This window comes from Ogataea philodendri (genome assembly GCF_020536065.1).
Source record: "Ogataea philodendri strain CBS6075 chromosome Unknown scaffold4, whole genome shotgun sequence".
NCBI classification, from domain to species: Eukaryota; Fungi; Ascomycota; class Pichiomycetes; order Pichiales; family Pichiaceae; genus Ogataea; species Ogataea philodendri.
Genome location: NW_025763821.1, coordinates 186941 through 213516, shown reverse-complemented (window position 1 = coordinate 213516; position 26576 = coordinate 186941). Strand labels below are relative to the sequence as shown.

At 53.3% G+C, this 26576-nt stretch overlaps 21 protein-coding genes across 21 annotated transcripts; 11 read left to right on the top strand and 10 right to left on the bottom strand.

Annotated features, from left to right (window-relative positions):
- Positions 1-182: 182 nt before the first annotated feature.
- On the bottom strand, positions 183-1177 carry OGAPHI_001064 (uncharacterized protein; the record flags this gene model as incomplete). The annotated part of the gene is made up of 3 exons (XM_046201785.1): positions 183-396; positions 485-762; positions 1046-1177. The coding sequence occupies 3 exons, from the start codon at positions 1175-1177 to the stop codon at positions 183-185; spliced, it is 624 nt and encodes a 207-aa protein (XP_046063974.1).
- On the top strand, positions 464-2824 carry OGAPHI_001063 (uncharacterized protein; the record flags this gene model as incomplete). The annotated part of the gene is made up of 1 exon (XM_046201784.1): positions 464-2824. One exon carries the CDS (start codon positions 464-466, stop codon positions 2822-2824), a length of 2361 nt encoding a protein of 786 aa, XP_046063973.1.
- Positions 2825-3028: 204 nt separating this feature from the next.
- Positions 3029-3394, top strand: OGAPHI_001062 (uncharacterized protein; the record flags this gene model as incomplete). The annotated part of the gene is made up of 1 exon (XM_046201783.1): positions 3029-3394. One exon carries the CDS (start codon positions 3029-3031, stop codon positions 3392-3394), a length of 366 nt encoding a protein of 121 aa, XP_046063972.1.
- Positions 3395-3461: 67 nt separating this feature from the next.
- Positions 3462-3884, top strand: OGAPHI_001061 (uncharacterized protein; the record flags this gene model as incomplete). The annotated part of the gene is made up of 1 exon (XM_046201782.1): positions 3462-3884. One exon carries the CDS (start codon positions 3462-3464, stop codon positions 3882-3884), a length of 423 nt encoding a protein of 140 aa, XP_046063971.1.
- A 22-nt stretch (positions 3885-3906) lies between these two features.
- Positions 3907-4932, bottom strand: OGAPHI_001060 (uncharacterized protein; the record flags this gene model as incomplete). Its single annotated transcript, XM_046201781.1, has 1 exon — positions 3907-4932. The coding sequence occupies one exon, from the start codon at positions 4930-4932 to the stop codon at positions 3907-3909; it is 1026 nt and encodes a 341-aa protein (XP_046063970.1).
- Positions 4532-5188, top strand: OGAPHI_001059 (uncharacterized protein; the record flags this gene model as incomplete). The annotated part of the gene is made up of 1 exon (XM_046201780.1): positions 4532-5188. One exon carries the CDS (start codon positions 4532-4534, stop codon positions 5186-5188), a length of 657 nt encoding a protein of 218 aa, XP_046063969.1.
- On the bottom strand, positions 5020-6111 carry OGAPHI_001058 (uncharacterized protein; the record flags this gene model as incomplete). Its single annotated transcript, XM_046201779.1, has 2 exons — positions 5020-5632; positions 5915-6111. The coding sequence occupies 2 exons, from the start codon at positions 6109-6111 to the stop codon at positions 5020-5022; spliced, it is 810 nt and encodes a 269-aa protein (XP_046063968.1).
- On the top strand, positions 5927-7069 carry OGAPHI_001057 (uncharacterized protein; the record flags this gene model as incomplete). The annotated part of the gene is made up of 1 exon (XM_046201777.1): positions 5927-7069. One exon carries the CDS (start codon positions 5927-5929, stop codon positions 7067-7069), a length of 1143 nt encoding a protein of 380 aa, XP_046063967.1.
- A 169-nt stretch (positions 7070-7238) lies between these two features.
- OGAPHI_001056 (uncharacterized protein) lies at positions 7239-8749 on the top strand (the record flags this gene model as incomplete). Its single annotated transcript, XM_046201776.1, has 2 exons — positions 7239-8166; positions 8286-8749. 2 exons carry the CDS (start codon positions 7239-7241, stop codon positions 8747-8749), a joined length of 1392 nt encoding a protein of 463 aa, XP_046063966.1.
- Positions 8198-9412, bottom strand: OGAPHI_001055 (uncharacterized protein; the record flags this gene model as incomplete). The annotated part of the gene is made up of 1 exon (XM_046201775.1): positions 8198-9412. One exon carries the CDS (start codon positions 9410-9412, stop codon positions 8198-8200), a length of 1215 nt encoding a protein of 404 aa, XP_046063965.1.
- Positions 9413-10024: 612 nt separating this feature from the next.
- OGAPHI_001054 (uncharacterized protein) lies at positions 10025-10537 on the top strand (the record flags this gene model as incomplete). The annotated part of the gene is made up of 1 exon (XM_046201774.1): positions 10025-10537. One exon carries the CDS (start codon positions 10025-10027, stop codon positions 10535-10537), a length of 513 nt encoding a protein of 170 aa, XP_046063964.1.
- A 44-nt stretch (positions 10538-10581) lies between these two features.
- On the bottom strand, positions 10582-12537 carry OGAPHI_001052 (uncharacterized protein; the record flags this gene model as incomplete). The annotated part of the gene is made up of 1 exon (XM_046201772.1): positions 10582-12537. The coding sequence occupies one exon, from the start codon at positions 12535-12537 to the stop codon at positions 10582-10584; it is 1956 nt and encodes a 651-aa protein (XP_046063962.1).
- OGAPHI_001053 (uncharacterized protein) lies at positions 11243-11800 on the top strand (the record flags this gene model as incomplete). The annotated part of the gene is made up of 1 exon (XM_046201773.1): positions 11243-11800. The coding sequence occupies one exon, from the start codon at positions 11243-11245 to the stop codon at positions 11798-11800; it is 558 nt and encodes a 185-aa protein (XP_046063963.1).
- A 293-nt stretch (positions 12538-12830) lies between the features above and the next one.
- Positions 12831-13478, top strand: OGAPHI_001051 (uncharacterized protein; the record flags this gene model as incomplete). Its single annotated transcript, XM_046201771.1, has 1 exon — positions 12831-13478. One exon carries the CDS (start codon positions 12831-12833, stop codon positions 13476-13478), a length of 648 nt encoding a protein of 215 aa, XP_046063961.1.
- A 2-nt stretch (positions 13479-13480) lies between these two features.
- OGAPHI_001050 (uncharacterized protein) lies at positions 13481-16186 on the bottom strand (the record flags this gene model as incomplete). The annotated part of the gene is made up of 1 exon (XM_046201770.1): positions 13481-16186. The coding sequence occupies one exon, from the start codon at positions 16184-16186 to the stop codon at positions 13481-13483; it is 2706 nt and encodes a 901-aa protein (XP_046063960.1).
- On the top strand, positions 13521-19412 carry OGAPHI_001048 (uncharacterized protein; the record flags this gene model as incomplete). Its single annotated transcript, XM_046201768.1, has 7 exons — positions 13521-13744; positions 13833-13929; positions 14246-15652; positions 16481-16648; positions 17238-17602; positions 17758-18019; positions 18678-19412. The coding sequence occupies 7 exons, from the start codon at positions 13521-13523 to the stop codon at positions 19410-19412; spliced, it is 3258 nt and encodes a 1085-aa protein (XP_046063958.1).
- On the bottom strand, positions 16346-18109 carry OGAPHI_001049 (uncharacterized protein; the record flags this gene model as incomplete). The annotated part of the gene is made up of 1 exon (XM_046201769.1): positions 16346-18109. The coding sequence occupies one exon, from the start codon at positions 18107-18109 to the stop codon at positions 16346-16348; it is 1764 nt and encodes a 587-aa protein (XP_046063959.1).
- Positions 18225-20189, bottom strand: OGAPHI_001047 (uncharacterized protein; the record flags this gene model as incomplete). Its single annotated transcript, XM_046201766.1, has 1 exon — positions 18225-20189. The coding sequence occupies one exon, from the start codon at positions 20187-20189 to the stop codon at positions 18225-18227; it is 1965 nt and encodes a 654-aa protein (XP_046063957.1).
- A 210-nt stretch (positions 20190-20399) lies between these two features.
- OGAPHI_001046 (uncharacterized protein) lies at positions 20400-21914 on the bottom strand (the record flags this gene model as incomplete). Its single annotated transcript, XM_046201765.1, has 1 exon — positions 20400-21914. One exon carries the CDS (start codon positions 21912-21914, stop codon positions 20400-20402), a length of 1515 nt encoding a protein of 504 aa, XP_046063956.1.
- A 71-nt stretch (positions 21915-21985) lies between these two features.
- OGAPHI_001045 (uncharacterized protein) lies at positions 21986-26244 on the top strand (the record flags this gene model as incomplete). The annotated part of the gene is made up of 4 exons (XM_046201764.1): positions 21986-24031; positions 24258-24703; positions 25199-25660; positions 26004-26244. 4 exons carry the CDS (start codon positions 21986-21988, stop codon positions 26242-26244), a joined length of 3195 nt encoding a protein of 1064 aa, XP_046063955.1.
- On the bottom strand, positions 23476-26322 carry OGAPHI_001044 (uncharacterized protein; the record flags this gene model as incomplete). The annotated part of the gene is made up of 3 exons (XM_046201763.1): positions 23476-23766; positions 24062-25654; positions 26029-26322. The coding sequence occupies 3 exons, from the start codon at positions 26320-26322 to the stop codon at positions 23476-23478; spliced, it is 2178 nt and encodes a 725-aa protein (XP_046063954.1).
- Positions 26323-26576: the final 254 nt, after the last annotated feature.

Below are 26576 nucleotides of genomic sequence, written 5' to 3'. Positions count from 1 at the left end.
TTAATGCGGACCCAACAGACACCACAAGGAAACAGCACACAGGCCTTAGCGTATGACAGGCAATCAATGGCCTTTTAAGAAAGTCTCTGCGAGACCGCTTCGCAAATCCTTCGTCTCATCGCCACTCCCTCCGTTTTGTTGTTTCCCCATTCCAATCGCTTTGCTGTGCTATCAAGCCACACCTAGTACTGCTCTCCCTCGATCTCCTTCTTCTCCAGCGGGTTGTATCTCAGGAACTTCTCAATCAGGTCCACATGTGTCAGCACCATACGTCTACAGCAGTATCTCTTGAGCTTCAAACGGTCCAGAGCATCTCCCTCCGTCATGTTGTCCTCCTGAAGGTACTGGAGATACGTCTCCCACTTGTCACCAACGACTTTGCCACAAGAGAAACACCTAACAGGAATAATCATGTTGTTAAAAAATTTTCAGTTTATTAAAAAAATATTTATTTCTACATCAAATGGTCCTTTCTGACTGGAACCTCAATTTTGGTGCCGGTGGCCGTCTGTTAGGCCGCGCCCAGCTGCTCTCGCCAGACTCCAAGTTTGCGATCGTTCCTTTCAAGTCCCAAATCAAGGTATACTCGCTTGCTACCAGACAGTCTGTGAGAAGCATCAAGGTGGATATCGACTTCGACACGGTGGTGGACTCGGTTCTCAGCGAAACAAACCCAAACCTGGTGTATCTGTTCACCAAGACCAACCAAGTGGTTGTGCTTAATTGGAAAGAGAAACTTTTGTCCCCGGTGGTGGAAACCCACTCTCTCGAGCTCCCAGCACCAATAGTGAAATTTGTGCGATTCGGCAACTCCGAGGACGAGTTTTACTTGTTGATCGGGAAATCCACAGCAAAACCCCAGCCACACACACGGTCTTTGCTTAAAGTTTCCAAGGACTCCAAACACCACGAAATAATGTCGCTGAAAAATGTCACTCTTTTTGCTGCCTCAGCAGACAGATCGACCCTTGCATTCCTCACAAACAAAAACCAGCTGTACTTACAAACTAATGACAACGAGATCGAGCAGGTGCCGATCTCTTACAAGACACAGATCACCTCGTTGGCCGTTTCGAATACCCCATCGCCGATAATAGCTCTGGGAACCGTTACCGGTATCATCCAGTTCTTCTACGTTGCAGACACCAACAAGTCGCAGCGTCTGTTGAAATGGCATATTGGTCCTGTGAACACCGTCCGTTTTAGTCCCGACGGCTCATATCTCTTGTCAGGAGGACAAGAAAAGGTGCTTGTTTTCTGGCATTTGGAATCGGACAACCAGCAGTTCCTGCCCCGTTTGAACGGAGAAATTGAAAACATCGAGATCTCTGCCACCACTGAGCAACTCTACGGAGTTACTCTACGTCTCACTCCGTCTGATAGAGAATACATCGTGCTCAGTGCTGTGGACCTCACCTCCAGACTGAACGTTAATGGTGTGCGGCCAAAGTTTGCTACTGAGCTCGAATTTATAGAGAAAGACCGTCGCCAGCTGCAAAAGAAAGACGTCCAACTTGACGACAAGCAGATGACAAGAATTCTGCACGACTACTCGTCGCAGTTCGAGGTGCACCCAACTTCGAAGCTGTGCTACTTCCCCTACGGCCCCCACCTACAGGCATTTGATTTTGCCAGAAACGAGCAGATTTCTGTCATGACCGCCGCGCCAACCATCCAGGCCGGTAAGGTCCGGAGCGAGACCAGCATCCAGGACCCGGAGATTGAGCAGCTCGCGTTCAGCCAGGACGGCAAGTGGATGTGCACTTTCGACAAGCTGCAACCGCCGGAAATCGACAGCCTGCCTTCGCGCAAAGACTCACAGTACGCCCTGAAGTTCTGGAACTACGTCGAGGGCAAGGACCAAGCCGGCTGGTCGCTCTCGACGAAGATCATCGACCCGCACGGGCCCGGCGTGGCCGTGGTTGCAATGGTTTCTGCGCCCCAATCGTACAACGACGGACTGGCGTTTGTCACGGCAGACAGCAAGGGCGGTGTGCGGTTGTGGAGACCACGCGTGCCTAAGGAGATCTACCAGAAACTCGGCAAGGACAAGAAACTACAACAAACCGCATGGACTCTGCGTAAGGTGCGCAACGGCAGCGGCCGCTCAGAAAGCAGAAGCGCCAGTATCTGCTGGGCACCGGACGCGTCGGTGATTGCGTTCGGCCAGGAGGTCAAGATTAGTCTCATTGACGTGAACACTTTCGAGGACACCGAGGTGCAGCTCCCGTCGATCGCCGGGTCACGTGTTCGCTCGTTGAACATCATCGACCGGTATCTTGTTGTTTTGGCCAGAGACCGGCTGGTTTCGTTTGATCTGCTCACTTTTGCCACGAGCGAGCTTGCCGTGAAGGTGAACACGCTCGTCGGCGGCAAGAACCAGATCGCCATCGACCACGAGAGGGGGTTGGTGTGCTACTGCGTCAACTACTATTCGAAGAGCTTCCAGTTGCGTTCGCGGATATTTGTGTTTGAGCCGGCTAAGTTGCAACCGGTGTACGTTTCGGAGCACGACACAGGCATCTCCAGCGTGCGCTACTCGTCCGGAACCGGCTCGTTCGTGCTGGTGGACATCGACGCTCAAATAGGCGTTCTGGGAGCAGGCGCCGGTGTGTTTGACGAACAGTCGCACCTGGACCGCGCGTTCGAACTCACCACGTTGCTCACAAACGCTAAACAGATGGTTTCCATCAGAGAGACTAGTTCCGACGTCGACGGCGAGACACGGCCGCTCAACGCACAGGCGTTTGAGCCCGTTCTTGAGAACCTCGAGGGGCTTCCTGTGGAGGTTCTGTTTGACCGCGTGATGAAGATCATTGTGTAGAGTGTAATTCATAGAAAGTTAACCATCCAATTGAAATCCCACGGGGCGTTTTCTTCGTCTAACAAGATAAAGTCGGTCTGGCACACATTTTCTGAGTTTCAAGAACCAGGTCTCCTGATCCTTGCTACCAAAATAACGACGCTTACATAATCACACAGATCAAATACCGGCCGGCAAGTAAAATATTTAGCTAAAATATATTCAATGGGTACTTTTGACAACAAAACGTTCCGGTCCAAGCGCCAGCAGGCGGCTTACGAGCGCACTTTCATGGGAAAGTACCAGTCGCTCATCAAGAAAAACTCGTTTCTGTATCTGGGACTGCCGATGATGCTGTCTGTGGCGTTTGGCTCGGTCATCTTGTCCAAGTTCACCGCATTGAGATACGAACAAAGAGACGAGAAAGTGAAGGAGCTGGACGAGCAGCAGGCGATGGACCTGGTGACGAAAAAACGCAAGGTCGACATCAAGGAGGAATACTACAAGTTGCAAGGACTGATGGACCAGCACGAGAACTGGGAACCGAAACGAGTCGAACGACTTCCTGGGGAATCCGACAACGTTTGGTGAGTCCAAGTCGGGCTGTGTTCCGCATACATTTTTTTCTTTAGCGGAAAAAAAAAATTATCAGATCCAAATGGTTTCGTTCTCGTGTGAGGTTTGCAACGACACAGTTATCAAGAAGAAGCTGGCCATCCACCAAAGACAGTGTCAGGGTGCTTACTTCACTTGTATCGACTGCAACAAGACGTTCTACAACAACGAACATGTGCAGCACACGAGCTGTATCACCGAGGTTGAAAAATACGAAAAGGGCTGGAAAGCTCCTAAAGTGCAGGCTCCTGCCAAAGTGACGAACCCCGCCAAGATAGAAGCCAAGAAGAACAAGCCGGCGGAGGAGAAAAAAACTCCTCTGCTATCGTCGTTTGTCTCCGACTCAGACTCACTCTACAAAGTTCTCAAAAAAGCTCGCAAAGGACTCAACAAGGACAAGTCCAAGCTGCTCAAGGCTCTCAAGGTGTCCAAAAACCCAGACGGCTCTATCACCGTCTCGCTGTGATTATACTGTATATAAATATACACTATTCGACCTTTTTATTTAAAGATCTGCCCAGTTTGTTGTAGAAGTTGTACAAGGTGCTTGAAGGGAAGGTCAGGTTGTCCAACAAGTACTCAGGCAGCACTTTGCCAAGCTTGTCCAGGTTTTCTGCCCAATCGGCACTATCCAAGTCAGGCTCGCCGTCGCCGTGTTCGAGAATCGGAATGTACACTATTTCTCCTGCTCCCAATTTGCTGATAAGCAGCTGGTATATCAGCGTGCACGTCTCGCCCGCTTGCTTCATTTTGAAAATCATGTTTTCCGAGTCCTCAGTGTACTCGAGACACGATAAACCGGTGAGAAGTTCCATGATCTCGAGTTTGGTGCCAACAAGATCGAGTTCTGCCACGGCTTCCTCCATCTTGGACTCGCGTTGAGCAGGGCCGCGTTTTGCGCTCTGCGACTCGTGCTCTGCCACCAGACGAGCATTTTCCTTCTTCAGGGCGTCCACTTGTCGTTTCAGCTGCTCGATCTCTTTTGTGGAGGTCTTGTCTGTTTGCGCAGACTTCAAACCCGTGCGTAGCTTTTGGTTCTCCTTTGTCAGGTTCGAAATCAGAGTCTCGCTCGCTTGCTGTTTCCGCTCCGACAGTTTCTTGTAGTCCTGGAACATGCGTTCTGGCTTGGACGAGGTCAAGTCGTTCAGAATATTGGTTAGCGCTTTCAGATCTTTGCGTTGGAACAACTGGGAGATTGTAGCTTCGGACGGCAGCTTGAACTCAGGGCGTGTCCTGGTGGGCGAGAGCAGCGTGGATCGATCGGGCGTGTCGAAGAGACGTTTGGACGGCGTGAAAAGAGCGGCTGTGGGCTTCAGATCAGGTTTGGGCTCGGGCTTCTTTTGTTCTGGCTCAACGTTTTCCTTTTGTTCCTCAACAGTCTCTGTTGGCTCTGATGGGTCAACTTCTTCGTGCGTTTCTGGACTGGCAGACTTTTCCTCCTGCGGCTCAGGCTTCGACCGCGTGGTACGTTTGCTCGGCGACTCTGCGCGCTTAGTTGTCTTTCTCTTTGCCATGACGCGAAACACAAAAAATCAATATTTACGTTTCTCAGGTTGCACCTGTTCGAAAAAGACCGCCACACCCTTGCACCATAAACACATTCAGGTCAAAGTGGACCACCATGCCTCGGTGAGCACGCCGGCCTCTGTTTTGAACTTCATCACCACTCCGTACGACGCAGAAACAGTCGCCATCAGCGCTAGTTCGCGGCTCAGAAAAGAAGTGTGGATCGGATCGTCTCGGTGCACAATGTCTCTGTACAGCTCGTAAATCACTTTGATCCAAAATAGAACAAATCCAATCACGTAGAATATCAATGGCGGCGTTGTTGCAATAGAAACCATTAGCAGTGGGATATTGTACAAGATATGGGCTTCCAAAATGAAATACTGACTAAAGCTTCGAAACATGTCCAATGGAGGTCCCAGCAAGTAGATTAGGAACCGCTTCCATCTCGGTACTTCCCTCACTTGTTGAAGAGTAATTTCTTCGTTCTTGTCTTTGCCAATCAGCCAAGCGTATAGTCTTTGACGAAGATCGTCCAATGTGTGTCTCGGTGGCAGCATGGACATCGATATGATCTCCAACGCTCTAGCAAGCCTTTCTTCTTGGTTCTTGTCGCGCTCTGGAGCAACCACAATTCCATGGCTTGTAGTTGCGTAGGTCATTGGAGTATTAGGGGGACCTGGAGGCCCAAGGGCCTCTGAACGCAGACTCATTGCAAAGAAGGATGATTCCGGTTAGGCGCTAAGCTGAAAAATTCGGGGGTTTAGTTTCATACTCGTAGAACCGGCACTCATGCACAGAAGAAATCGCACAATGTATCCTCGCATGGACTCTTGACTATCTGGCGTTTAAATCCCTGCCCGGTCGAATTATCCCTTTGATTACGTAATTGTCGGGCTAGCGATATGTTCCTAATTGGGCAAGAGTAGGCGGAGGTGGGGGGAGGGGAGGAGATAAAGCATGGGCGAAAAAAAATAAAAAACACAAGACAATCTCACGACCATGACGACAGCACGTCCTAAGCCGTGGGAAACCGGCACTTCGACCGCGTCCACCACATCAAACTCAACAGGCGATTCTGTTGTGTCTTTAGCATCTACGGGAACATCCACCACTGCGCCCGAACTACCAGAAAAACCATCATCGCTTACAGCCAACCCAATGACGAGCCTAAACGGATCCAACATGCTTTCACGCACTTCGCCCTACTACGGTGGGTATGGTAACTATGGGTCCAACTCCATGTATGGCGGAGGCATGTACAACTCATATGGCTCCTATGGTTCGTCCATGTACGGATCGCTGTACGGGAACGGGATGTATGGGAATCGATACGGCCGCATGGGCGATATGGGGGGAATGAACAACGGAATGATGGGGCAAGGCATTGTTGGCTCTTTTACACAGGGCACAGAGGCCACGTTCCAGCTGATAGAGAGCATGATAGGAGCTGTGGGTGGGTTTACCCAGATGCTGGAGAGCACGTATTACGCGACACATAACTCGTTTTTCACGATGATGTCGATGGCAGAGCAGTTCCAGCACCTGAAGAGCGCCATGGGGTCGCTTTTGGGGATCTATGCGCTGTCGAACTGGATCAAAAAGGCACTGCGCGCGATCAGCGGGGGAAAAATCAAGATCAGTGTCGACGAGTTCAAGAAGAAGATTGACAAGAACAAAAATAACAAGGACCACAATAAAGACCGGATGTCGCTGAAGCCGCTGCTGTTTTTCCTGGCTGCGGTGGTAGGACTCCCTTATGTGATGAAGAAGCTGGTTGCGCAGATGGCCCAGCAACAGCGCAGTATTCTGAACGGACCGGAGGGCCGGAGCCAGGGTGCGATTACTGGCTCTGGAGCGTCACAGGACGGCCCGGTGGATGCAAAGAAGCTTGAGTTTGCGCGGGCGCTGTACGACTTCAATCCGGAGAACGAGGACATGGAGCTGAAGCTCAAGAGGGGAGACCTTGTTGCGATTCTGAACAACGCAGATAGCTGGTGGAAGTGCCGCACGCGCGATGGCAGAATGGGTTTTGTTCCGTACAACTACTTGCAGGTGATCAAGCGCACGGCGAAGGAGGTCACTGGTGTTGCTGACGCGACGGTCAAGGCCGACGTTGAGGAGTTTAAGAAGCTCAAGTATTAAAGTGCACAGCCTCGATAATATATCTGCAGAGGGTTTTTTCCGTGTAAATGCGCTGCACAGCCAGTGGATTTTATTGTAAAAAACTTATTTACGATGGAGTACAACATGGAGGCGGGAAACCAGTATGGGTGTAAGTATTTGCCCGAACCGCACTAACCAATCAGACCCGATGGATTACAACCTTCAGTACCAGCTGTCAAAGAAAGACAAGAGACGACAGCAGATCCAATCGAAACTGGTCAAAGTGGAGGACCAGTTTCAACAAGAGAAGGATTATTTCTACCGGGACTCTCTGATCCAGTTGCAGTACAAGTTGAGCTCGCTGCACTCGGGCGACAATCCGCAGTATCTTCAAAGGATACGGGATTTCCAGGAGCAGCGGGACGCCGAGCTTGTTCGTCTGAAACTGGCCGAGGAGTACCAGGTACAATTTATCAACAAGCAATTTAAAGAGGACTACGACCGGGCCGTTGATGAGCGCGAGAAGGTGATCCAGATGGTCAAGGACAAGCTCCACGAGCGGATTTTGAAGAAGATCAAGCAGCTCAAGGAGGACAAGGCCTTAATAGACGTTGCCACTACGTCCTCCTCGCACACAGCCTCAAGATACACGAGCAACGGGAGCGCGAAGGAAAACGGCTACAACAGCGGGTTTGAGTCGTCCACGTCGTTCTTCTTCCCGGGCGAGAGACGCTCACGTCGAACGCACAGCAAGCGGTACGAGTCTGGGCCGTTGCATCTGAGCAACGCCGAGGATTCGTACGACTCGGGCACAGGAACAGGAACAGGCAACGGGTATGCTTCAAGCTCGGGCCGCAAGCGGTTCAAGCTGACCCGGCACCTTGGATCTGGTCAGACCATGGGTACGAGGAGCGGCGACGCGTCTTCTGCTGGCGAAGAGACCGGCTCGTCCGTGAAGGTGGTCACCGATAACCCTGAGCTGAACGAGTTTTTGTACGGCGAGGAGTTCATCAAGCGGCAAGAAAAGGCCAACACCCGGCACTCTACTAAGAGCTATCAAGGGTGTCCTGGTCTGAAGCCCGAAGAGGTCAACGAGGACCTGAATTTCCTGCGTGGAGCTGTTGGTGCTATTCAGAGTATGAAGAGGAAATAGTACACGTTGGCTATTTACATGTTTTGAGATGAGAGCTTTTTTGCGAGCTCTTTGTTACCGCCCCGCTGGTACACGCTGGACACCATGTCGAACAGAATAGAGTCGTAACAGCGGATGTCCCAGCCGGCCCCGTTGGAGATGTCAAAGACGATCTTGTCGCCTCTGTCCAGAGCCATGACGAACGGCAGCAGCTCTTGTTTGTTGAACTGCGGGTTGATGATCTGTGTTTCCAGGTACGAATTAAAGTCTCTGGAGAAGGCATAGTGGCTGATCAGACGGGAACACAGGTCGACGTGGCTGCGGTCGACTTGCGGCTGGTTATAAATCTCGGCAACAAGATGCAGGACGGTCTTGTTGAGAATGGGCAGCTGAGCGGTGGTCATCATGTTGAGCAGCTGGGCGACCCGGTCGAACTGCGCGGCGCTCACCATGAACAGGCCGTGCAGCAGGAACGGCGTGGGGGCGATCGCGTACAGCACGGGCGGCATATCGGGCGCGGTTTGCAGCCACTCGTTGACGCTGTCGACGCGGAGGTTGTTGCTGGCAGACCGTTTGATGGAATATAGTCCGTGGTGCTCGTAAACGGTGGGGGACTTGACCCACGGTTGGTGGGTGCTGGCTCTTTGCACGTGGAACGGTTTTGCCGCAACTTTGTTTGCGCTCGCAAACATGGCCTCCAAGATGGACAGCACGGCGTCGTGCTGGCCAAACACGGCGAGTTTCAGCACAATCCGCTCTAACAGTCCCCGGTCAAGGTGAATTTTTTGTGCACGGCACAAATCAGTCAGATTCAGCAGTGTATTGAGCGAGGAACACTTCTCCACCAAACACCGCACCAGCCCGCCGTCTGCCGGGACGCGGGTCTGCATCAGCTGGATGATATGTTCGATGTGGCCCGGGTACGTGTCTATGAGGAAGCTCCAGGTGTGTGGGTGGAAGAACTGCCGGTCCACAGCGACCTGTGCGACCTGTTCAAAGCCTGGCAATGTGCGCGTGTGGAAGTACACCAGTTTAGTTTGCTCGGAGGGAGACAGCTCGAGCGCGAGGTCGTCCAGAATGCGGATCGCCGTGTCTGCTGTTGCGAGACTGTCTGTATGCGTATTGAATATCAGGGTAACCAAATTGTGTAGCTGCCACTGGGACAGTCTTGGCTTGCGTGGGGTGGGGGTATCGAGGTAGATCTCCCCCGCCAAGTCGAGGTCTTTTCTGCTGATGGCACGGTCAAGCATGATTGACGTTTCTGGGGGCAGTGGGGTATGCTGCATCAGTTCGGGCAACGAGCGCGGCGCCGCGAGACTTAGACGACGCGGACCTAGTCTCACGAGCGGAACGTTTTTCCGGCGGAGCAGTCTCACAATAGACTTGAGTGATGCGTAGCGGGGGTTCTGCAGAGCGGCGATAGTGTCTGAGCAGAACCGGGCCAGTCGCGTGTCGTTCTGCGGGGCCGGTCTGGTGAGCGACGTTTGCCAGTCGGGCGCCAGGGCGGTGTGCACTCGTCGGAACACCACCCCCACCGGGCACGCTCGCCGGGCCAGTGCTTGCACGCCTAGTTGGATCATTTACAGATTACTATTGCAAGCTGGAAAAAAAAGTTTGTATCTGCACAGCCCGGAATTGTGCTGTAGGAAATACCGGTAGCAGGAGCGAGTGCCAGCGTTCCATCAGCACAGGCCAAGCGTTCTGCGCACAGCGCGCGGTATTGTGTGCGCAGGCCGCAACAAGGAATTTCGGCATTTCAAAAACGGAAATCCCAGATGCACACACCCATTCGGGATTTGCTTAGCCAAGTGGCTTAAAATGTCTCATATAAATAATCACTCCGTCCCCCTTATTTTCTCATCATGTCTAAATCCGTTTTGCCAGAGTACACCGACGTGACCTTGCCTAAGGCTGAGGTCGACGAGTTGCAGGACACCAAGAGAAAGTATGAGAGAGTCAAGAAGGCCCACAAGATTGGGCTCGGCATGCTGTTGTTTGCCGGACTGTGTCTTTTCCTGAATGCGCCTCACGACCCACCTCACCATGAGTTGAGACCTTTTGACCACCACGGCGGCGAGATGCACAGAGTGCACGAGGGTGTTGATGCTTTTGAGGCCCACGACTTTGAGCACCCAGCTACACCTCCACCAATGCTTGGCAAGGACTGTGGCGATAAGGCCCGTAAGGCCCACAAGATGAAGGGCAAGGGCATGAAGCACCACGGCGGCAAGGAAATGAAGGAAATGAAGCACCACGGAGCCAAGAAGGCTAAGGAGGCTAAGGAGGCTGAGAAGGCCGAAAAGTCTGACAAGGTCGAGGAGTCCCGTGAGGAAGACCAGTCCGACGCCGAGTCCGACTCCGACTCTGACAACTAGGCCCGCTCGCTATTTCGGTTACGTATTATGGTTATTAAACTCCTTCAGTATTTGTTCTCTATCAACCATTTGCCCAGCTCCGGCCCGAAAAAGTCGGACACCAGCTCGTGTTCGTACTTTGACAGTCTCGCTATCGTGTCAATCAGGTCGTAGTTTATCTGTTCGCTGACGATGCTGTCCTTCTTGTAGTCTGGGTGGCTGACCACGAAGTTGCGGATGTAGCTGGCAGTGGACGGGATCTTGCCAGAGGCCCGGTAGCTCACCAGCTTCAGATACGCGTCTAGCTTACCTGTGGCTGCGGGCTCCCAGGTCTCCTTGATGAACTGCCGCACCAGCGACAACAAGCCCTCAAAGGCCGCGCCGCCGTTGAAAATCTCGTCCAAACTCAGCTGTGCAACCTTGGCCGGCCCAGACTCCCAGATGTTGGTGCGGAAGTGGAACTTGTGCTCCACAATCGCGTTGCGCCGGTGCGCAGTCTTCATGTTGGCCTCCACGTACGAGATCGGCAGGTAGAAGTTGGGCTTGTACTTGAGTACGGCCAGGGCCAGCAAGATCGACACGTCTGCGTAGGCAGCGTTTTCCCAATCGGTGATCGAGATCTCCATCGGCCGCAGCTCGACCCTCCACCCGGGCACGTCGTCATTTCCCGGCACGGCGTTCTGCTTTGGCGGCTTGAAACGCAGCGTCTGCCAGTTCGTCGACTGGATGTTCTCGAAATGGTCTGTTTCTGTGAGGTTGTCCTGGTGGATCGACTCCGTGAATATCACGATCGGGTCTCTGATAAACAGGTGTGCAAAATGGTTGGCGAGCGTCTCGTCAAACCCGTTGGCGACCAGCTTCGCAAACACCTTGCTGTTGATCGGCGACTCGATGTCGTTGTACTCCTTGCGGAAGTACGAGAACTCGCTGCCCGAGGCGTCGATGTCTCCCAGGTACTGGTCCACCGAGTCGTATCTGGACTTGGGGATCCGCTGCAAAACGGCCGAGTCGGTGGTGTTGCCGCGTTCCTTGTGGCCCTTGAGCGGAGGCTCGCCCCGCTCAAACGGAGTGCGGTCGTCCACCGCCCCTGCAATCACGTTCCACCGCACGTCCTGGTCTGCCAGGTGGCCACGGAAAATGGGAGCCGCCGCAGTCACCGCCAACATCAATGGAGCCACATTCACCAGCGAGTCGTACAGAAACCTGGCCTGCCGCACATCAGAAGCCTGCATCGTCACCTGTAGACACGAGGCGCCCATTCCAAAGCCCATGGAGTCCATGTAGATGTGTCCTGGCTTGGCTGCGCCGAGGAATGCTTCCTCGTCATTGTACGGGAACAAATCCCGACGAGGAATGGTTGGATCTGGTACGGACAGGTTTGTATGCTCATCCTTGAATAGCGGGATGTTGATGCTCACCTTCTGGTCCCGTCTGCGGCGAATATTGGCCGTCAGTGTCGGGAACCTGAAATGCCGGTTGATGATCTCGTCTGGCAAAAATAAAGATTTGCTAGCCTCGCCATTGGCCTGTGCTGCAGGTTCGGTGAAAATATCCACACCCATTCTTGGGAACGAGGTCAGGGTCAATGGCACTACGTTGGAGCCGCCCAGCTGTCCCACGGCGATCTGGCGTCTCTTGGCCATGTTCTCTTCCACGTACGTGTAGTCCTTGACGTCGAATCCATGATAGGGTCTCAGGGGTGTGGCTTCAATCATGAATCTGCCATACTCCGGGTGGAACAGGACGTTGTTTTTCGTGGCCAGCTCGTAGAAGGATCCATCTTCGCCGAGATCGCGCAAGATGTAGTCCTTATCGATCGCCAGACGGGCAGTCTTGTGACTTTTGTCCAGACTAACAAGCATATATTCCACCTCGTCTCCCCACAAGAAAGGGTCGTTCTCCCGGGCCTTTGCCGCCGCAAAACAGTTGATCAGCTGCTCAACACCGTTCTCCCGCACATGCTCAGCATAGTTGCGGGACTCAGTCCAGTGAAGAGGCGTGCCTAAAGAAAGAAGGCCCATTATCGAGAATGGTTTAGTGAGGAAAGTTTTTCCTTTTTAACTCGCACCGATTTGTCAGCACTGCGACTCGAGTCGATGCGATAAGCGGTCTGCTGCCTCGAAACGGCAACTACCACCCGCCGCATCCGATACGAAGTAATGGGACGTTCAGAGTGGACAGGTTGTTTGCCGGGAGAGTGCTTGTGGTGTGCGAGATCGGCTTGCCGTGGTGTCTGTGTGTAAGCTGCGGTCGATCGACCCGCTCAAAAGACGTAATTATTTTGCTCCTAATTTTTTTTCTCCTAAAACCTTAAATGTCCTTTGCTCTTCCTGGAGACCAGATCCAGCTGCAATCCGCCACAAACGTGGTGGTCGGGCCCCACGTGAGACTGGACGGCACCTCTGTCACCGCCGCGACGGCCGGGTTCCTCGTCAACACGCAATCCCAGGGCTCTGCCGTGTGCTACATCGAGGCAGACTCCAAACGGTACGTTCCGTCGTCGCAGGACTTTGTTGTGGGCACCGTGGTGGGCTCGTTCGGCGAGTCGTACCGCGTGTCGCTGTCTAACTTCTCCACGCCCGCCGTGCTCGGGTTCTACGCGTTCCCAAACGCAAGCAAGAAAAATAGACCCCGTTTGAAAACCGGCGACCTTGTGTACGCCCGAATCGCATCCACAGACCCAGACCTCGACGTCGAGCTCGAGTGTTTCGACGCAACAACAGGGAAAGAGGGCGGGTTCGGACTCCTCGAGGGAGGGTTCGTGTTCGACGTGAGACTCGCGTACGCTAGACATTTACTAAGACACCAGGACGCACCGGTTCTCACTAAACTAATGAAGAAATACCAGTTCGAGCTCGCAATCGGCGCAAACGGACGCATCTGGATCAAGTCAGACACTTTACAAAACACCATAGAATGCATGAAGGCCATTCAGAACGGACAGAACGAAAAACAGACCTAGCTCTACATTTTTGAGCTGGTCTCCAGCACGTCGTTGAAATCCATGTCCTCGTTGACGCGCAGCCCGATCTTCATCGATGCCTCGTACACGCGCAGGTTCTCGTCTCGAATCACCGGGAACCGGTTCGAGTACTGCTCGCAAACCAACTCGAAGTCGGTATTCCCCGTGCTGATCGTGGACGCTTCGTCGTGCGAATCTTCATACGGAGTCCCTATGAGCTCGTTGGAGCGTGGGTCCACCACAGGTAGTTCCCTGTTGGGTCTCACGTAGTCCTCCGCCAGTTCATTGATCTTGTCGATATGAGACTCTCTCTGGGTCTCCACGGACCGCAGGTGCTCGAACTGGTGTCGATAGAACTCCAAAAGCGCATGCGACTCTGGCTCAATCGTCTCGTTGTCCTGGTCGCCGTCGCTGGAGGCCTCCAGGTCCAGGAACCGCAGCTCTCTGTGCGGTTTGCGCGACTTGAACGGAGAAACGTACCCCTCGAATTCTGACTCCGACAGGTTCGAATTGCTTGCTCTTTCTGTGAGCGTGAGCATCTGGATCCGCTGCTTGGCTTTGTTCTTAGTGTCCTTGACCTTGTTGATCGTGGAGCTTGAGTTCGTCGTGGACGCGGTATCTCTTGGTTGTTCTTCGTTGAACCGCAGAGTCGAGTTCATACAGTACTCGAACAGGTCGGACATGCTGCTTAGTTCGCGCGGCACGTACCGCACGTTCCAGTAGTTGTCGAAACAGCCCGGATACGGGTCGACTTTGGTGATGATCAGACCTTTATCGTGGGGCAGCTGCTCGTGCTCGAGATGGCAGTCCGAATACCAATGGGTGTAGCTTGGTCTGCGGTTCAACAGCACCCCCAAATAGTCATTGTGAAGATAATAATCGGTATTCAGATCCCAGAGCATTGGGAGTCCTTTTTCGTAGACGTAGTTACCCAGAAACAGGTTGATGGCTTCCTGACGCTGGGCGTCGACAAACGAGTTGCTGTAAAATCGTTTCACGCTCTCTATCATGTCGCGCGAATGCGACGTCCACTGGTTGATCTTCCGGTACGTTTGCAAAGTGTTGACGAGATGCGACCCGCCGTACTGCAACGCAATGGTGTCTCCGTGGTCGTGGAACATTTCTGTAAGGATGTTGATAGCGTCCGAGTCGTACTCGAGGTATTTTTCCTTGATGAGCCCGAGAGCGTGCAACTGGTGACCCAACGCGCGCTTGCCAATCACAAACTGCGCTGTGTTGGTTCTGTCGAGACAGTCGATGCAGTTTGTGCGACACACTCCGTACTGGAGCTTTGTGTCGCCGAGAGTCTGGCCGTTGTGGAAGAACCCGGTGGTCTCGAGCGTGCGAGCAGCGTAGTTCTCCAGCCATTCAATCACGTCCTGGCCCCGGTTCTTGGACGCCCGCGACATGTCCCAGGCCGTGTAGTCGAGCTTGTCGTCTTTCGGAAGAAACTTGTTGAGATACTCGATGCAGTCTTCGAACGCGCGCAGCAGCTTTGTTTCGCGCGGCGTCTTCTCGCGCTGCTTGATGAGGTTCAGGATCTGCACGGGAGCACCGTACCGTTCAAACAGGTTGTCGAAATGCAGAGCAGAGGTGGTGTAGAACGGGTCTACGACGTTGATCTCGATCGGCGGCTTGGTGATCCGGATATTGGGCGCGGTTTCCTGCGACCACGACAGCGGGATCGACCCGCGGTGCTGCACAAACGACGTGTAGCGCGGATTATTGTAGAACCCTGCCGCTGGGTCGTGGAACGACGTTGTGAGCATGTCGCTAACAATCTGCTCTGTTTCGACCTCGTTTGCCACGTCGCCGCGATCGTTGACTCCTCGTTTGAAGAACCGGGCCCCAGCAAAATGGTGCGACCGTCTGGCTATGATGGTGACGTAAACTTGCACGTCAAAGATGGAAATGTCTACCTGGTCAATAAACCCGTGGATAATCGGTTGGAACCAGTCGTACACCCTGTCGAACGACTCAAACACGGGCTTGAGCAGAAACGAGTTCCAAACGAACCGGTCATGGTACTCAAACGTCTTGACCAGGTCCTTTTTGTTCAACCCAAGCGACTGTTTCTTGTTGCGCAGAAAATTCACCTGCAAAGTGTTGGTCAGGTCGTAGTTATAGCTGTAGTAGAACGTCTTGCCCAGATCGATGTTCTGGAACGTCGAGATGTACCGAGCCTCCTCGGAATTTCTGTCTGGCCGTTTCGGGTTGTTTGCCACGGGGATCAGCTCTGTGGCGTCGATATGGTACAGATAGTACCCGCCCAGAATCGCCACGGGCCTTCTTTTCGTAACCACACACAGATAGTAGTGTCTGGTGAACCGGATGAACCCTAGCAGCCCGACAGCGGTGATTTTCTTGCTCAGACCGCCCTCGCTGGACTCCTCGAGCCCGTTCAGAACGTCCATGATCTCGTTCCGCGTGAAATAAACGTTGTCCTCCATGATAACCAGCTTTTCTGTCAATGTGAGATCAATCTCCATGATCCGAAACACCGTCTCGCGCCCGTTACTGCCGACAATGTACATTCGTTGTGTAGTGACGTAGATGGTGTATTTGGTCAGTGTGATCTTGCGGGGCTTCGTGGTGACGGCCAAGCCGCCGCCGTTGGCCGTCTCGTCCACACGATCAACCAGATCCGCCAGAGCAACCGCCGAAACCCCGATGGTCGAGTCGGCCTCGTTGCCTCGCTCTGTTGACATAAACAATATACAGATTAATTATTTCCAGACAAAAGCACAGCCTTGATTGAAAAAAAAATGGTAGCCAAATCTATTCCTTCAGGATATATAGACAGCAATAAATAATATCACTATGAATCGTTCGTTCTAGAACTTGTGGGAGCAGACAACTGGGTCTGATTATAGGTCGGTCACACAGCCCTTGGAGGCGTCCGACACGAGCTTGCTGTACTTGTGGAGAGTACCTCTCTTGTATCTTGGAGTAGGCCGTTTCCAGTGCTTTCTTCTCTCGGCGAGCTCTTCAGGGGACACGAGCACGTCGATGGCGTTGTTGTCAGAGTCGATGACGATGATGTCGCCGTCCTTGACCAGTCCGATAGGGCCTCCCTCGACGGCTTCAGGCACAATGTGGCCAATCAGGAATCCGTGCGAGCCACCAGAGAAACGGCCGTCGGTGAGAAGAGCAACGTCTTTTCCGAGTCCGTATCCCATCAAGGCGGAGGATGGTTTCAACATCTCCGGCATACCAGGACCTCCCTTAGGACCCTCGTTTCTGATGATGCACACGGTCTTTTCACCCTTTTTGATCTCTCCTCTCTCAAGAGCCTCGATAAAGCCCTGTTCTTCCTCAAACACTCTGGCAGCACCCTTGAAGTAGGTTCCTTCCTTTCCTGTGATCTTGGCAACTGCTCCTCCTGGAGCAAGCGAGCCCTTGAGGATCTGCAGGTGGCCTCTTGGCTTGATAGGGTCTGAAACAGGACGCATCACGTCCTGGTTGATTGGAAGACCAGGCATTTTCTCCAAGTTCTCCTTCATGGTCTTTCCGGTAACGGTTGGCAGGTCGCCGTTGAGGATTCCCTCTTGCATCAGGAACTTCATCACGGCGGGCGTGCCGCCGTACTTCTGCAGATCGGCCATGACGTACTTTCCAGACGGCTTGAAGTCTCCGAGCAGCGGAGTCTTGTCGGAGATGGCCTGGAAATCGTCGATGGTGAGGTCGACGTTGGCGGAGTTGGCGATGGCCAGCAGATGCAGAACGGCATTCGTGGACCCTCCCGTGGCGATGACGTAGGCAATGGCGTTCTCAAAGGCCGGCTTGGTCATGATGTCCAGCGGAGTCAGGCCGGACCGAAGCAGCGTCTTCATGGACTCGCCGATGTTGTCGCACTCGGCGCCCTTCTCTGCCGACACGGCGGGCGACGAGGACGATCCCGGCAGCGACATGCCCATCACCTCGGCCGCAGAGGCCATGGTATTGGCGGTGTACATTCCTCCACAAGATCCTGGTCCAGGACACGAGTTCCGCACAATGTCCTGTCTCTGCTCCTCGTTGATCGACTTGCTCAGGTACTGGCCGTACGACTGGAACGCAGAAACCACGTCCAGCGTCTTGGGCACTCCGGCACAGGTTCCGGAGCCGGGCAAAATGGTTCCTCCGTAAACCATGATGGACGGTCTGTTGTGTCTGGCGAACCCGATAAGCACACCGGGCATGTTCTTGTCGCACGATGGGATACCAATACATGCGTCGTAGTGCTGGGCCATCACGATCGTCTCAAACGAGTCCGCAATCACCTCACGGCTCTGTAAAGAGTACCGCATACCGGTGGTTCCCATACTGATACCGTCGGAAACACCAATCGTGTTGAACTGCATGGCTTTCAGGCCGGCCTTTTCCACGGCCTTGCTACACCGGTTGTTCAGGTCCATCAGGTGGATATTGCACGGGTTTCCCGTCCACCACACCGACCCAACACCAACCTGGCCCTTGGCAAAGTCCTCGTCCTTGAATCCGGTAGCATACAACATGGCCTGCGAAGCACCCTGCGACTTGGACGTGGTCAAAATCGAGGAGTACTTGTTGAACTTCTGCAACTCGGCGCTTGTTGTGCTGAACCGCCGACACGCCGAAGCGCTCGACCCGTTCGAAATGTGTCTCAACATGATATTTTTGTTTGGTGAAAAATATTTATTAGTCTTAATTCGATCTAAAAATTTTCCACCCCCACACACCAATGAAAAAAAGAATATTACTAAAACTTAAGAGTCTTGACATTTATTATATACTTTGCGGACGGGACATCCGCTGGCCGTACCGCACACAGTAATCCAAAGAGGCACCCAGCATACACTCGCTGACCTTGCGCGTGCGGTCGGAAACAACCTCCACCATCTCGTTGTCGCCTAGCATGTACTTGCCCGAGTCGTAGATGCCAAAGATGTAGTTGGCAACGTTGCGCAAGAAAATAAGCTTCACGTTCGAATCTGCCTCGCTCACCGTCAGCGCCATGTAGTCCGAAGAAAGACTGTTTGTGTTCGACCCCTCGCTCTCCTCAGGCACCTCCTCCGCCAGCTTGATGTTCCAGAACGAAATACCGTTTGGAGTCAAAACGTTCGGACCCCCGCACGCACTTCCATGTTCGCTCCATGAAAGAACGTCCATTCCGAAATCAATGCTATCGGTCATCAACTCCACCCGGAAAACACCATCCTCCTTGATTAAAAGCATCAGACTCGGTCTATAAATGGTGTCTCCACAGCCGCAACTGTTAAGATGTGTCTTTGCAAATCCAACCCACATTTGCAGTCGGCTGTCGATCCCGCCTTTGCTCAACTTCTGCGTGATGATCCGAGGAACAGGCACCAGCTCAGTACCCCCACGCACGTACCCCTTGCCCTGTCTCGAGAACGTGGAATAATTGATATTGTCCTGCAACTTTTCGCACTTTCCGTTGTCCAGGTTGCACCGGAAAACAACCAGCGGATCAATTGTGTACAAGAACTGAACGTATCCAGAGGTCTTGGGAGAGTCTCCGACTCTGACTGTGTCGAAAAAGGGCGTCCAATTCTTCTCTGTGGACAGCTTGGCGCTCGTGTTGATCCCAGATGCCTTGAATTGCACAACGTCCAGTTTCTTGGTCTTCGGATTAGGCTTCCGCAAAGGGAAAACAGCGTTCATTGTCCGTTTCGAGTCCACAAGCATGTTGAAAAAGATCACCGGCTCCTGCACAAACTCACCATCCTTGAACAAAATCCGAGGGTCCTCAGGGCCCAACATCTCCTTGGAGTTCACCTTGGGATCGAATGGAACGTCCAGCACAGTAGGGAACTTGAGAGAGATCCGGTCCAGCAGCGAATCGTCTTGAGCTTCGTTGTAGTCTCTAAGCACGCCATCGATTTCCTGTTTGGTGATATCGTTGTAACGGATCCGTCTTCCGAGAATTTCATTCCACTGAGCATCGAATAATTGCAGTCTAATAAAAGAAGCAACCGGGGAATTTTTGGCTTGCGGAGCATAGCTGACTCGGCTGGCCATCAGATGACACTCCTCGTCCGGTAGCCAGACTGAGGCACCCGAGAACTGGTGCCATTTCTCCTCCACTTTCGTTTGCAAGCTGTCGCCCATGGTGATGAGGTTTTTGTATTCTGTTGACAGCAAGGCAGTACGAATACTGGCCAAATCGTCCTTCAACAGCACCGGCTCGGAGTATTTTATCTGTCTGTTTTCGTCTGGCTTGTATGTGACGTCCTGACACGTTAGATCGTAGTATGTCTTTGCTGCTGGAACGTTCTTGTTGCCAACGTAACCAATAACCGAGCTAAGAGGCTTATACTCTTTGTCGGTGACAAACTCCGACGTGACCAGCGTGCCCTTTGACTGCGATGGAGCTTTTCTGGAGTCGGCGTTTTCCTCAAGAGGCTTCAAATTAAGCACTCCCAAAGCCTGGTTGACCGAGTCGATTTCTATGATTTTAGGCACCTCCAGTTCGCTGGTGTCTGGGTTGAAGTTGACGCGTAAAGGTTTGGTACTCACGCGGTAGATACGATCGTCCTGCTCCTCCTGCTGAGGATTCCCACCTTGCGACCCCGACTGAGAACTTCCCTGAACAGTGGACCGTTGCACTGTGTCAGACAGCTGTTCTATTTGATCTATTGGCCAATAGTAGTACGTCAGCAGCACCAAAACGGCAACCAGTATGTAAAACCGGTACCGCGATCGTGCTCGAAGAAACGGAAATGCCATTCTTGTAGTGTTCCCAAAGTACCACCGAAAAGACAAGGTGTTATGTAAGGGAAAGAAAGCTTTGTTTGTTTTAAGATTTTCGCCAATCTATAAAATCACGGTGTAAGGGTGCCTTGTTAATTTCATACTGGTGTGTTCGATGAACTGTAAAATACATAGGAAATAGGCCATGGGATCCTTCTATACTGCTGATCTTGCACTCTTTTCCCTCTACTGTGCCCACATACTGTACAGCTGCGGCTCCTTCACGCTGATTGGCTCAAACGTCTCATTCAGCTTCACCTTGTCCGGAATGTTCTCGCCGTTCACGGTTCCCAGCTCGCTGGTCTTCTTTGTGGAAACTACCCGTGGTGCACGGGTAGCCTCCAACATGGCCTCCTCGCAAAGCATCAGACCCTCGTCGGTGGCCCCCAGTTCGCTGGCCTTGAGCAGTTTCTGCCGCACAGAGATCGTCTGCTTGCGCAGGGCCAAACGATCCACCACAAGGTTGTGCTTCTCCAGAGCCAGCTGCTGCTTCTCGGCCTGGAGCTGTTTGTCCAGCTCCTGCAGCTTATCGAACTTGGTCTCGAACTGTTTGAGCGAAAGAGCCAGAATCTGACTTATTAGGTTGTCTTGCACAGCGGTTTCGCGCTGTAGCTTTTCTGTGGAGCTGTCTGCAACTTTCTGGAGCGACTCGCCGTTGGATTCCAAAAGCTGCTTGATACTGTTGTTGATGGTGTCCACCACGCCCTTTGGCTTGGAGCTCTGTTTCAAAAACTCCTGGTAAGTGGCTTTCGACAGCTGTTTCTCCAGGTACTTGTCCTCGATCGGCAGCTGGATGAACCGCGCAATGCACTGCTCCTTCGACCGCGAGCCAACGTGACCGCTGATCGACGTCCAGTCTTCGTGGTACATCTCGATGGCTTCAAGCAGCAAAAGTGTTTCCTGGTCGGTCCAAGGTCTGGCGTCCGATTGGTTGTACGTTTTTTCCAGCTTGACGTAGTCGCTGCTCTTGAAAGCGGCCGGGAACTGGCCGTCCTTGAACGCTTGCTCGCTGATGTTCTGCTTGGTCTTGAGGTTGTGGTACCGCGACTCGGTGATTTCGTTGCCGGTGACGCTGCAATAGAATTGCTTGACCGCGTTTTTGGACAGCTCGTCGCTTCTGAGCGAGAATGCGTCCTGCGCGGTGTCGTACACGTTTTTTCTGATCTCGAGGTTCAACGGGAACCCGCTGTTTGTGGAGATTTGCGGTGTTTCTGAGGCCTCCTCCTTTTGTTCCTGTTCCTCCTTAACGGGGATATACGTCTCCAGCCCGGTGGGCTTGTCTAGCGTGATCTGGAAATGGCCGGTGAATTGAGGCCCCAACACCACGGGTTTGGTCTTGGGGTCAATTTGGTAGTTGATTAGCCCCCACTTGCACAGAAACCCGTGGACTCTGATGATCGACGCAACATCGCCCGCCAGCCCGCGTCTTGCCCCAGTCACCGTCAAGTACTCCATCGGGTTCAGACGGTACGTGTGGATCATAAAGTCGCGGTACTCCTTGTAAACCTTGGGGGTTTTGAACCGGGACTCGTTGTTGAAGAACTCAGGCAACGAACGCTTTTCGATCTCGTGGATCTCGTTCATGTCGAACCAGCGCGAAAACGACGGCAGCACGACTGGTTTTGCCTGCTTCGCCACAAATGCGCGCGCCTCGTCGTTCATCGAATTAATCTTACTCTCCTGTTCCGCCTGCGTAGACATTGAAAATTGAAAACAAGTTCCGACCAGGTTTTTTTTTCCAGTGTGGTGATAAAAAAGTTTGCGGTGTACGGATGACTTGGGCAGACGAGGAGGACAGTGAAGAGGACCGGATTTTGAGTCTTCTGCGCACAGAGCAGGCGCGCACAGCCACGCCGGAACAGGCCGAGTTCAACAACCTCAGCAAGACGCGTAAGTTGGCCAAACTCACCGATCTGGTGAAACGGTCGCAGGTGTTCAGCAGTATCATTGCTGACACGCTTTTGGAGAGCGCACAGGGCACAGAGGCCCAGGAAAGACAGAAGCGCCGTAAGACAGCCACGGGCGACGCCGTGGACGCGAAATCGCAGCAGCCCAAGCTGCTGACCGGGTGTGCCATGAAAGAATACCAAATAGCAGGCATGGAGTGGCTGATCACGTTGTACCAGAACGGGCTGAACGGGATCCTTGCTGACGAGATGGGGCTGGGAAAGACGTTGCAGAGCATTGCGTTGATCGCGTTTCTGATCGAACAGGGCATAAACGGGCCGTTTCTGGTGTGCTGTCCGTTGTCGACGGTTTCGAACTGGGTCGCGGAGTTTACCCGGTTCGCACCCGACATCAACGTTCTGGCGTACGTGGGGTCCAAGACAGAGCGTCCGGCGCTGCGCCGCAAGTTTTCCAAGTGCTCGGTGGTGATCACGTCGTACGAAATTAGTATCAGAGATTTCCGGTACCTGAGCACGCGGCTGTGGAAGTTTCTCATTGTGGACGAGGGCCACCGGCTGAAAAACAGCGAGTGTTTGTTGATCCGGCAGCTGAAGCGGCTCAACACGTCGAACCGGCTGCTTTTGACCGGAACGCCGCTCCAGAACAACCTCAACGAGCTGTGGTCGCTGCTCAACTTCATTCTCCCGGAGATCTTCCACGACGTGGACGTTTTCCAGCAATGGTTTGACTTTTCCGCGCTGGAGGAGATGAAGGGCGAGGACTCGGAGTTCAACGAGCTGATCACGGCCGAGATCCATAAAACGCTCATCACCAACCTGCACACCATTTTGCAACCGTTTCTGCTACGCAGACTGAAAAAAGACGTGGTTCAGGGCCTGCCGCCGAAACGCGAGTACATCGTGTACGGCAAGCTCACGCCGCAGCAGGAGCTGCTGTACCGGGCGACGCTCGCGCAAAACCTCAAGCCCACGCTGCTGCGCGAGAGTCTCAAGGAGTACTTGGAGGTGAACCGGCTGGGAAGATATACTAGCGACCAGATTGAGCAGACGATCGACGCGCCCGAAACAGCGCCCGCAAAGCTGGCCGAACACTACGAGTTTGTGCGCAAACAGGTCGGCACCAAGAAGCTGATGAACGTGATGATGCAGCTGCGACTCGTGTGCGACTCGCCGCATCTGTTTTTCTACCCCTGGAACGGCTACGCGGACGCCCGTTTGGTGGAACAGTCGGCCAAACTGCAGCTGTTGGACCAGCTGCTGCGGCCGTTACACGCGAAGGGCCACCGCGTGTTGGTTTTCACGCAGTTCACGTCGATGCTCGACCTGCTGGAAGAATACGTCGCCAACACGCTGCATTACAAAACGTGTCGTATTGACGGAGCAACCAGCCAGACAGACCGCCAGGCGGAAATCGACCGGTTCTCTGCCGAAGAGGCAGACGTGTTCCTGCTCTCGACACGCGCAGGTGGCCTGGGAATCAACCTGACCGCGGCAGACTCGGTCGTTCTGTTCGACTCGGACTGGAACCCGCAGGTCGATTTGCAGGCCATGGACAGAGTGCACCGGATCGGCCAGAAAAACCCCGTGGTGGTGTACCGGCTCGTGTTAGCCAACACGGTCGAGGAGATCATGCTGGCCAAGGCAGACTCCAAACGGCGGCTCGAGAAACTGGTCATCCAGCTCGGCCATTTCGAGAGCTTGCTCCACTACGGTAGCAGTCGCGCAAAGCCGCAGGATGTGCTGCTGGACAACTTGGACGAGTTCCTCGTGACCAAGGAGTTCCGCAAGCACGAGATCGCAGACAACACGCTCGCGCCAGAAGAACTGCACGAGCTGTTGGACCGGTCGCAGGCCGCTTACGAGAAATCCGACGCAGAAACGACGCACGGTCACGTGATGCTTTTCGAGACGGTAAGTTCGTTAGAGTAATACATACAGTACACGCGACATGTCCCAGCGCAAGGCGCGGTCGGGCTGTAGGCACGCGGCAAGGATGTCGCAGAGCTTGCTGGTGGCGTGGAAGTCGCCCAGTGCCGCGCGGAACCGGCCGCTATCATAATCGTTATTCATTATCATTAGTTTGAGTCTCGGCTCGAATTTGTGCTGGTAAGGAAGGCGTAGGGTCACAAGTGTGTAGAGCAGCACCCCTACTGCCCAGGAGTCCGTGAGGTGGTCGAGGTTGTATGGGTTTGGCCGTAGGATCTCTGGCGCGGCGTACGGCAGAGACCCGATATGGGTGTCTGGCAAACGGGAGCTGTCGATGGATGAGGTTGTTGAGAGTGACGCTGGCGAGCGCGGCGTTGGCGTGTTGGCGGCAGATGACAACGGCGAGTTGCGCACAGACACCGACGAGCCCACAGACACCACGCGCGGAGGCGCGGCGGAAACTGGGTCGTCCAGAATGCGTCGCGAGAGGTCTGGAATCCGAATCAGGGCGTCGGTGTCGCGCGAAAAGAAACTGGCCATGCCAAAATCGCACAGAACCACTCGTCCGTGCGAAAGCAGACAATTCTCGAGCTTGACGTCTCCATGGCTGATCCCAAGGCTGTGCATGTATTCCAACCCTGAGCAGATATCGGTGAGGTAGGACACCACCGAGGAGAGTCTTTCTGGGTCGGACGACATCTCCCAGCGTTTGACGCAGTCAAACAACGACCCGGCGTCGCATTTCTGTGTCAGCAGGAAAAACGACTTGGAGGTGAACTTGAAATCAAATAAAGGCAGAATGTTTTCGTGGTGTAGCAGCGACCACATGAGCGACTCTGTTTTGAACCGTTTGATCAGCTCGGCCGAGCCGTGCACGTTGATCACCTTCATGGCTTTCTCGTTGTCGTTGAGGTCCGTGCAAGATCTGATGATTCCGTAGGCTCCTCTGCCGATGATACGGCCGAGTCTCCATTTGCCCAAGACGAGAGACCCTTTCTGATTGTAGTTATCGGCCACAGACATCGCACTGTGCACGGACGAGCTGTGCAGCGAGAACGAGTTGGTGAATCGCTGGGCCGGCGACGAGCCAGAAATGGAGTTTCTGCGGATCAGCTTGGTGATGTGGTTCTTGTAGTCGGCGTCGTTCTGCAGCGACTCGGGCAGCACCTTGTTGATGAGCTTTTTACGTTCGCTAAAGGACAACGACAGGAAGTTCGACGGCAGCGACGACAAGATCACACGGTCCTTGTCGCGCTCCGGCGAAAGAGAGAGCCGCGAAACGGGTTTCGGTGACACCTGCTGGTTTTTGATTGAAATTGGGGGCACCTGCGAGTGCAATTCATCGAAAAGGCGGTCCTCGTCCAGCACCGCGTCGTCAAACCAGCTGCGGAAGTTGAACTCCTTGAAATCAGGAACGTACTCGTCCTCGATGCCGTCCATGGGGTGTTTTCCCAGAACGAGCCTCCGGCCGGCCTGGTCAAAGTACGCCTTGTCGGTTTCGGACGAGACCTTGGACAGCCCGCCCTCCACCTCCCACCCGTGGAGCAGGTCGTGGAAGTCGACTGCCGGGATCAGCTCCTCGTTGTCGATGTTGTTGAGCACGCGCGACTCCTGGTACGAGCGGGGGATGAGGGTGGGGGCTTGTGCTGGCGGGAGACCATTGAAGGAGAATTTTTGCATGCGCCAGCCAACAACAAGACGATCCAGCAAGAACGTCTTGTAAACAAAGGGGCAAGGTCTGGTGGTTTAATAAATTATTTGTGCGGCGGGCGGGTTTTTTTTTTGTAGAGGTGTCAGGGTGCACCTTGCACCTCTGCACCACGGTTTTAACCAATAATTTGTCGCGGAAAAAACTTTACTCTTTAACAACAATCATGGCAGGACATCCAGGTGCTTACATGGGATGGTGGGGTCACATTGGTAAGTTATACGCATGATAAGTGGGTTATACTAACAGGATAGGCTCCCCAAAGCAAAAATACATCACTCAATACACCGTTTCTCCATACGCTCAGTCTCCATTGAAGGGTTCTCTTGAGAGTGCTTTCTTCAACGTTTTCAGAAGAACCAAAGCACAAATCTTGTACGTTGTTGTTCCAGGAATGATTGTCTGGGAGATCTGGGCCAGAGCCAGAGACTACAACGAGTACTTGTACACCAAGGCTGGTCGTGAGGAGTTGGCCATTGTCAATGTTTAAACTAGTGAATATATGAATTAGATTATAAGTAAGGTGGTTTTCAATGTTGCCCAATTGTGTGTCGAATGGGCAGCGCATGTAGATGTGGTGCCGTTGGTGCCGTTGATGTAGTGGGTGACCTGGCAAGGTCGGGCGAGGAGTTTCGAGTTGTTCGAGTTGCCCGACGCCCAGGGTGGGGGGGAAGAGAAAGGGAACATAACTGAAATAACTTCTACATGTCATTGCTTGAGGCCGGTGACACCGTGCCAAATGGCCACGGGATTTGAGTACACTATTTCATTAGGTTCTATAGACACTATTTCTCGAACGTAGGTGGTAACATGCTGTTTTCT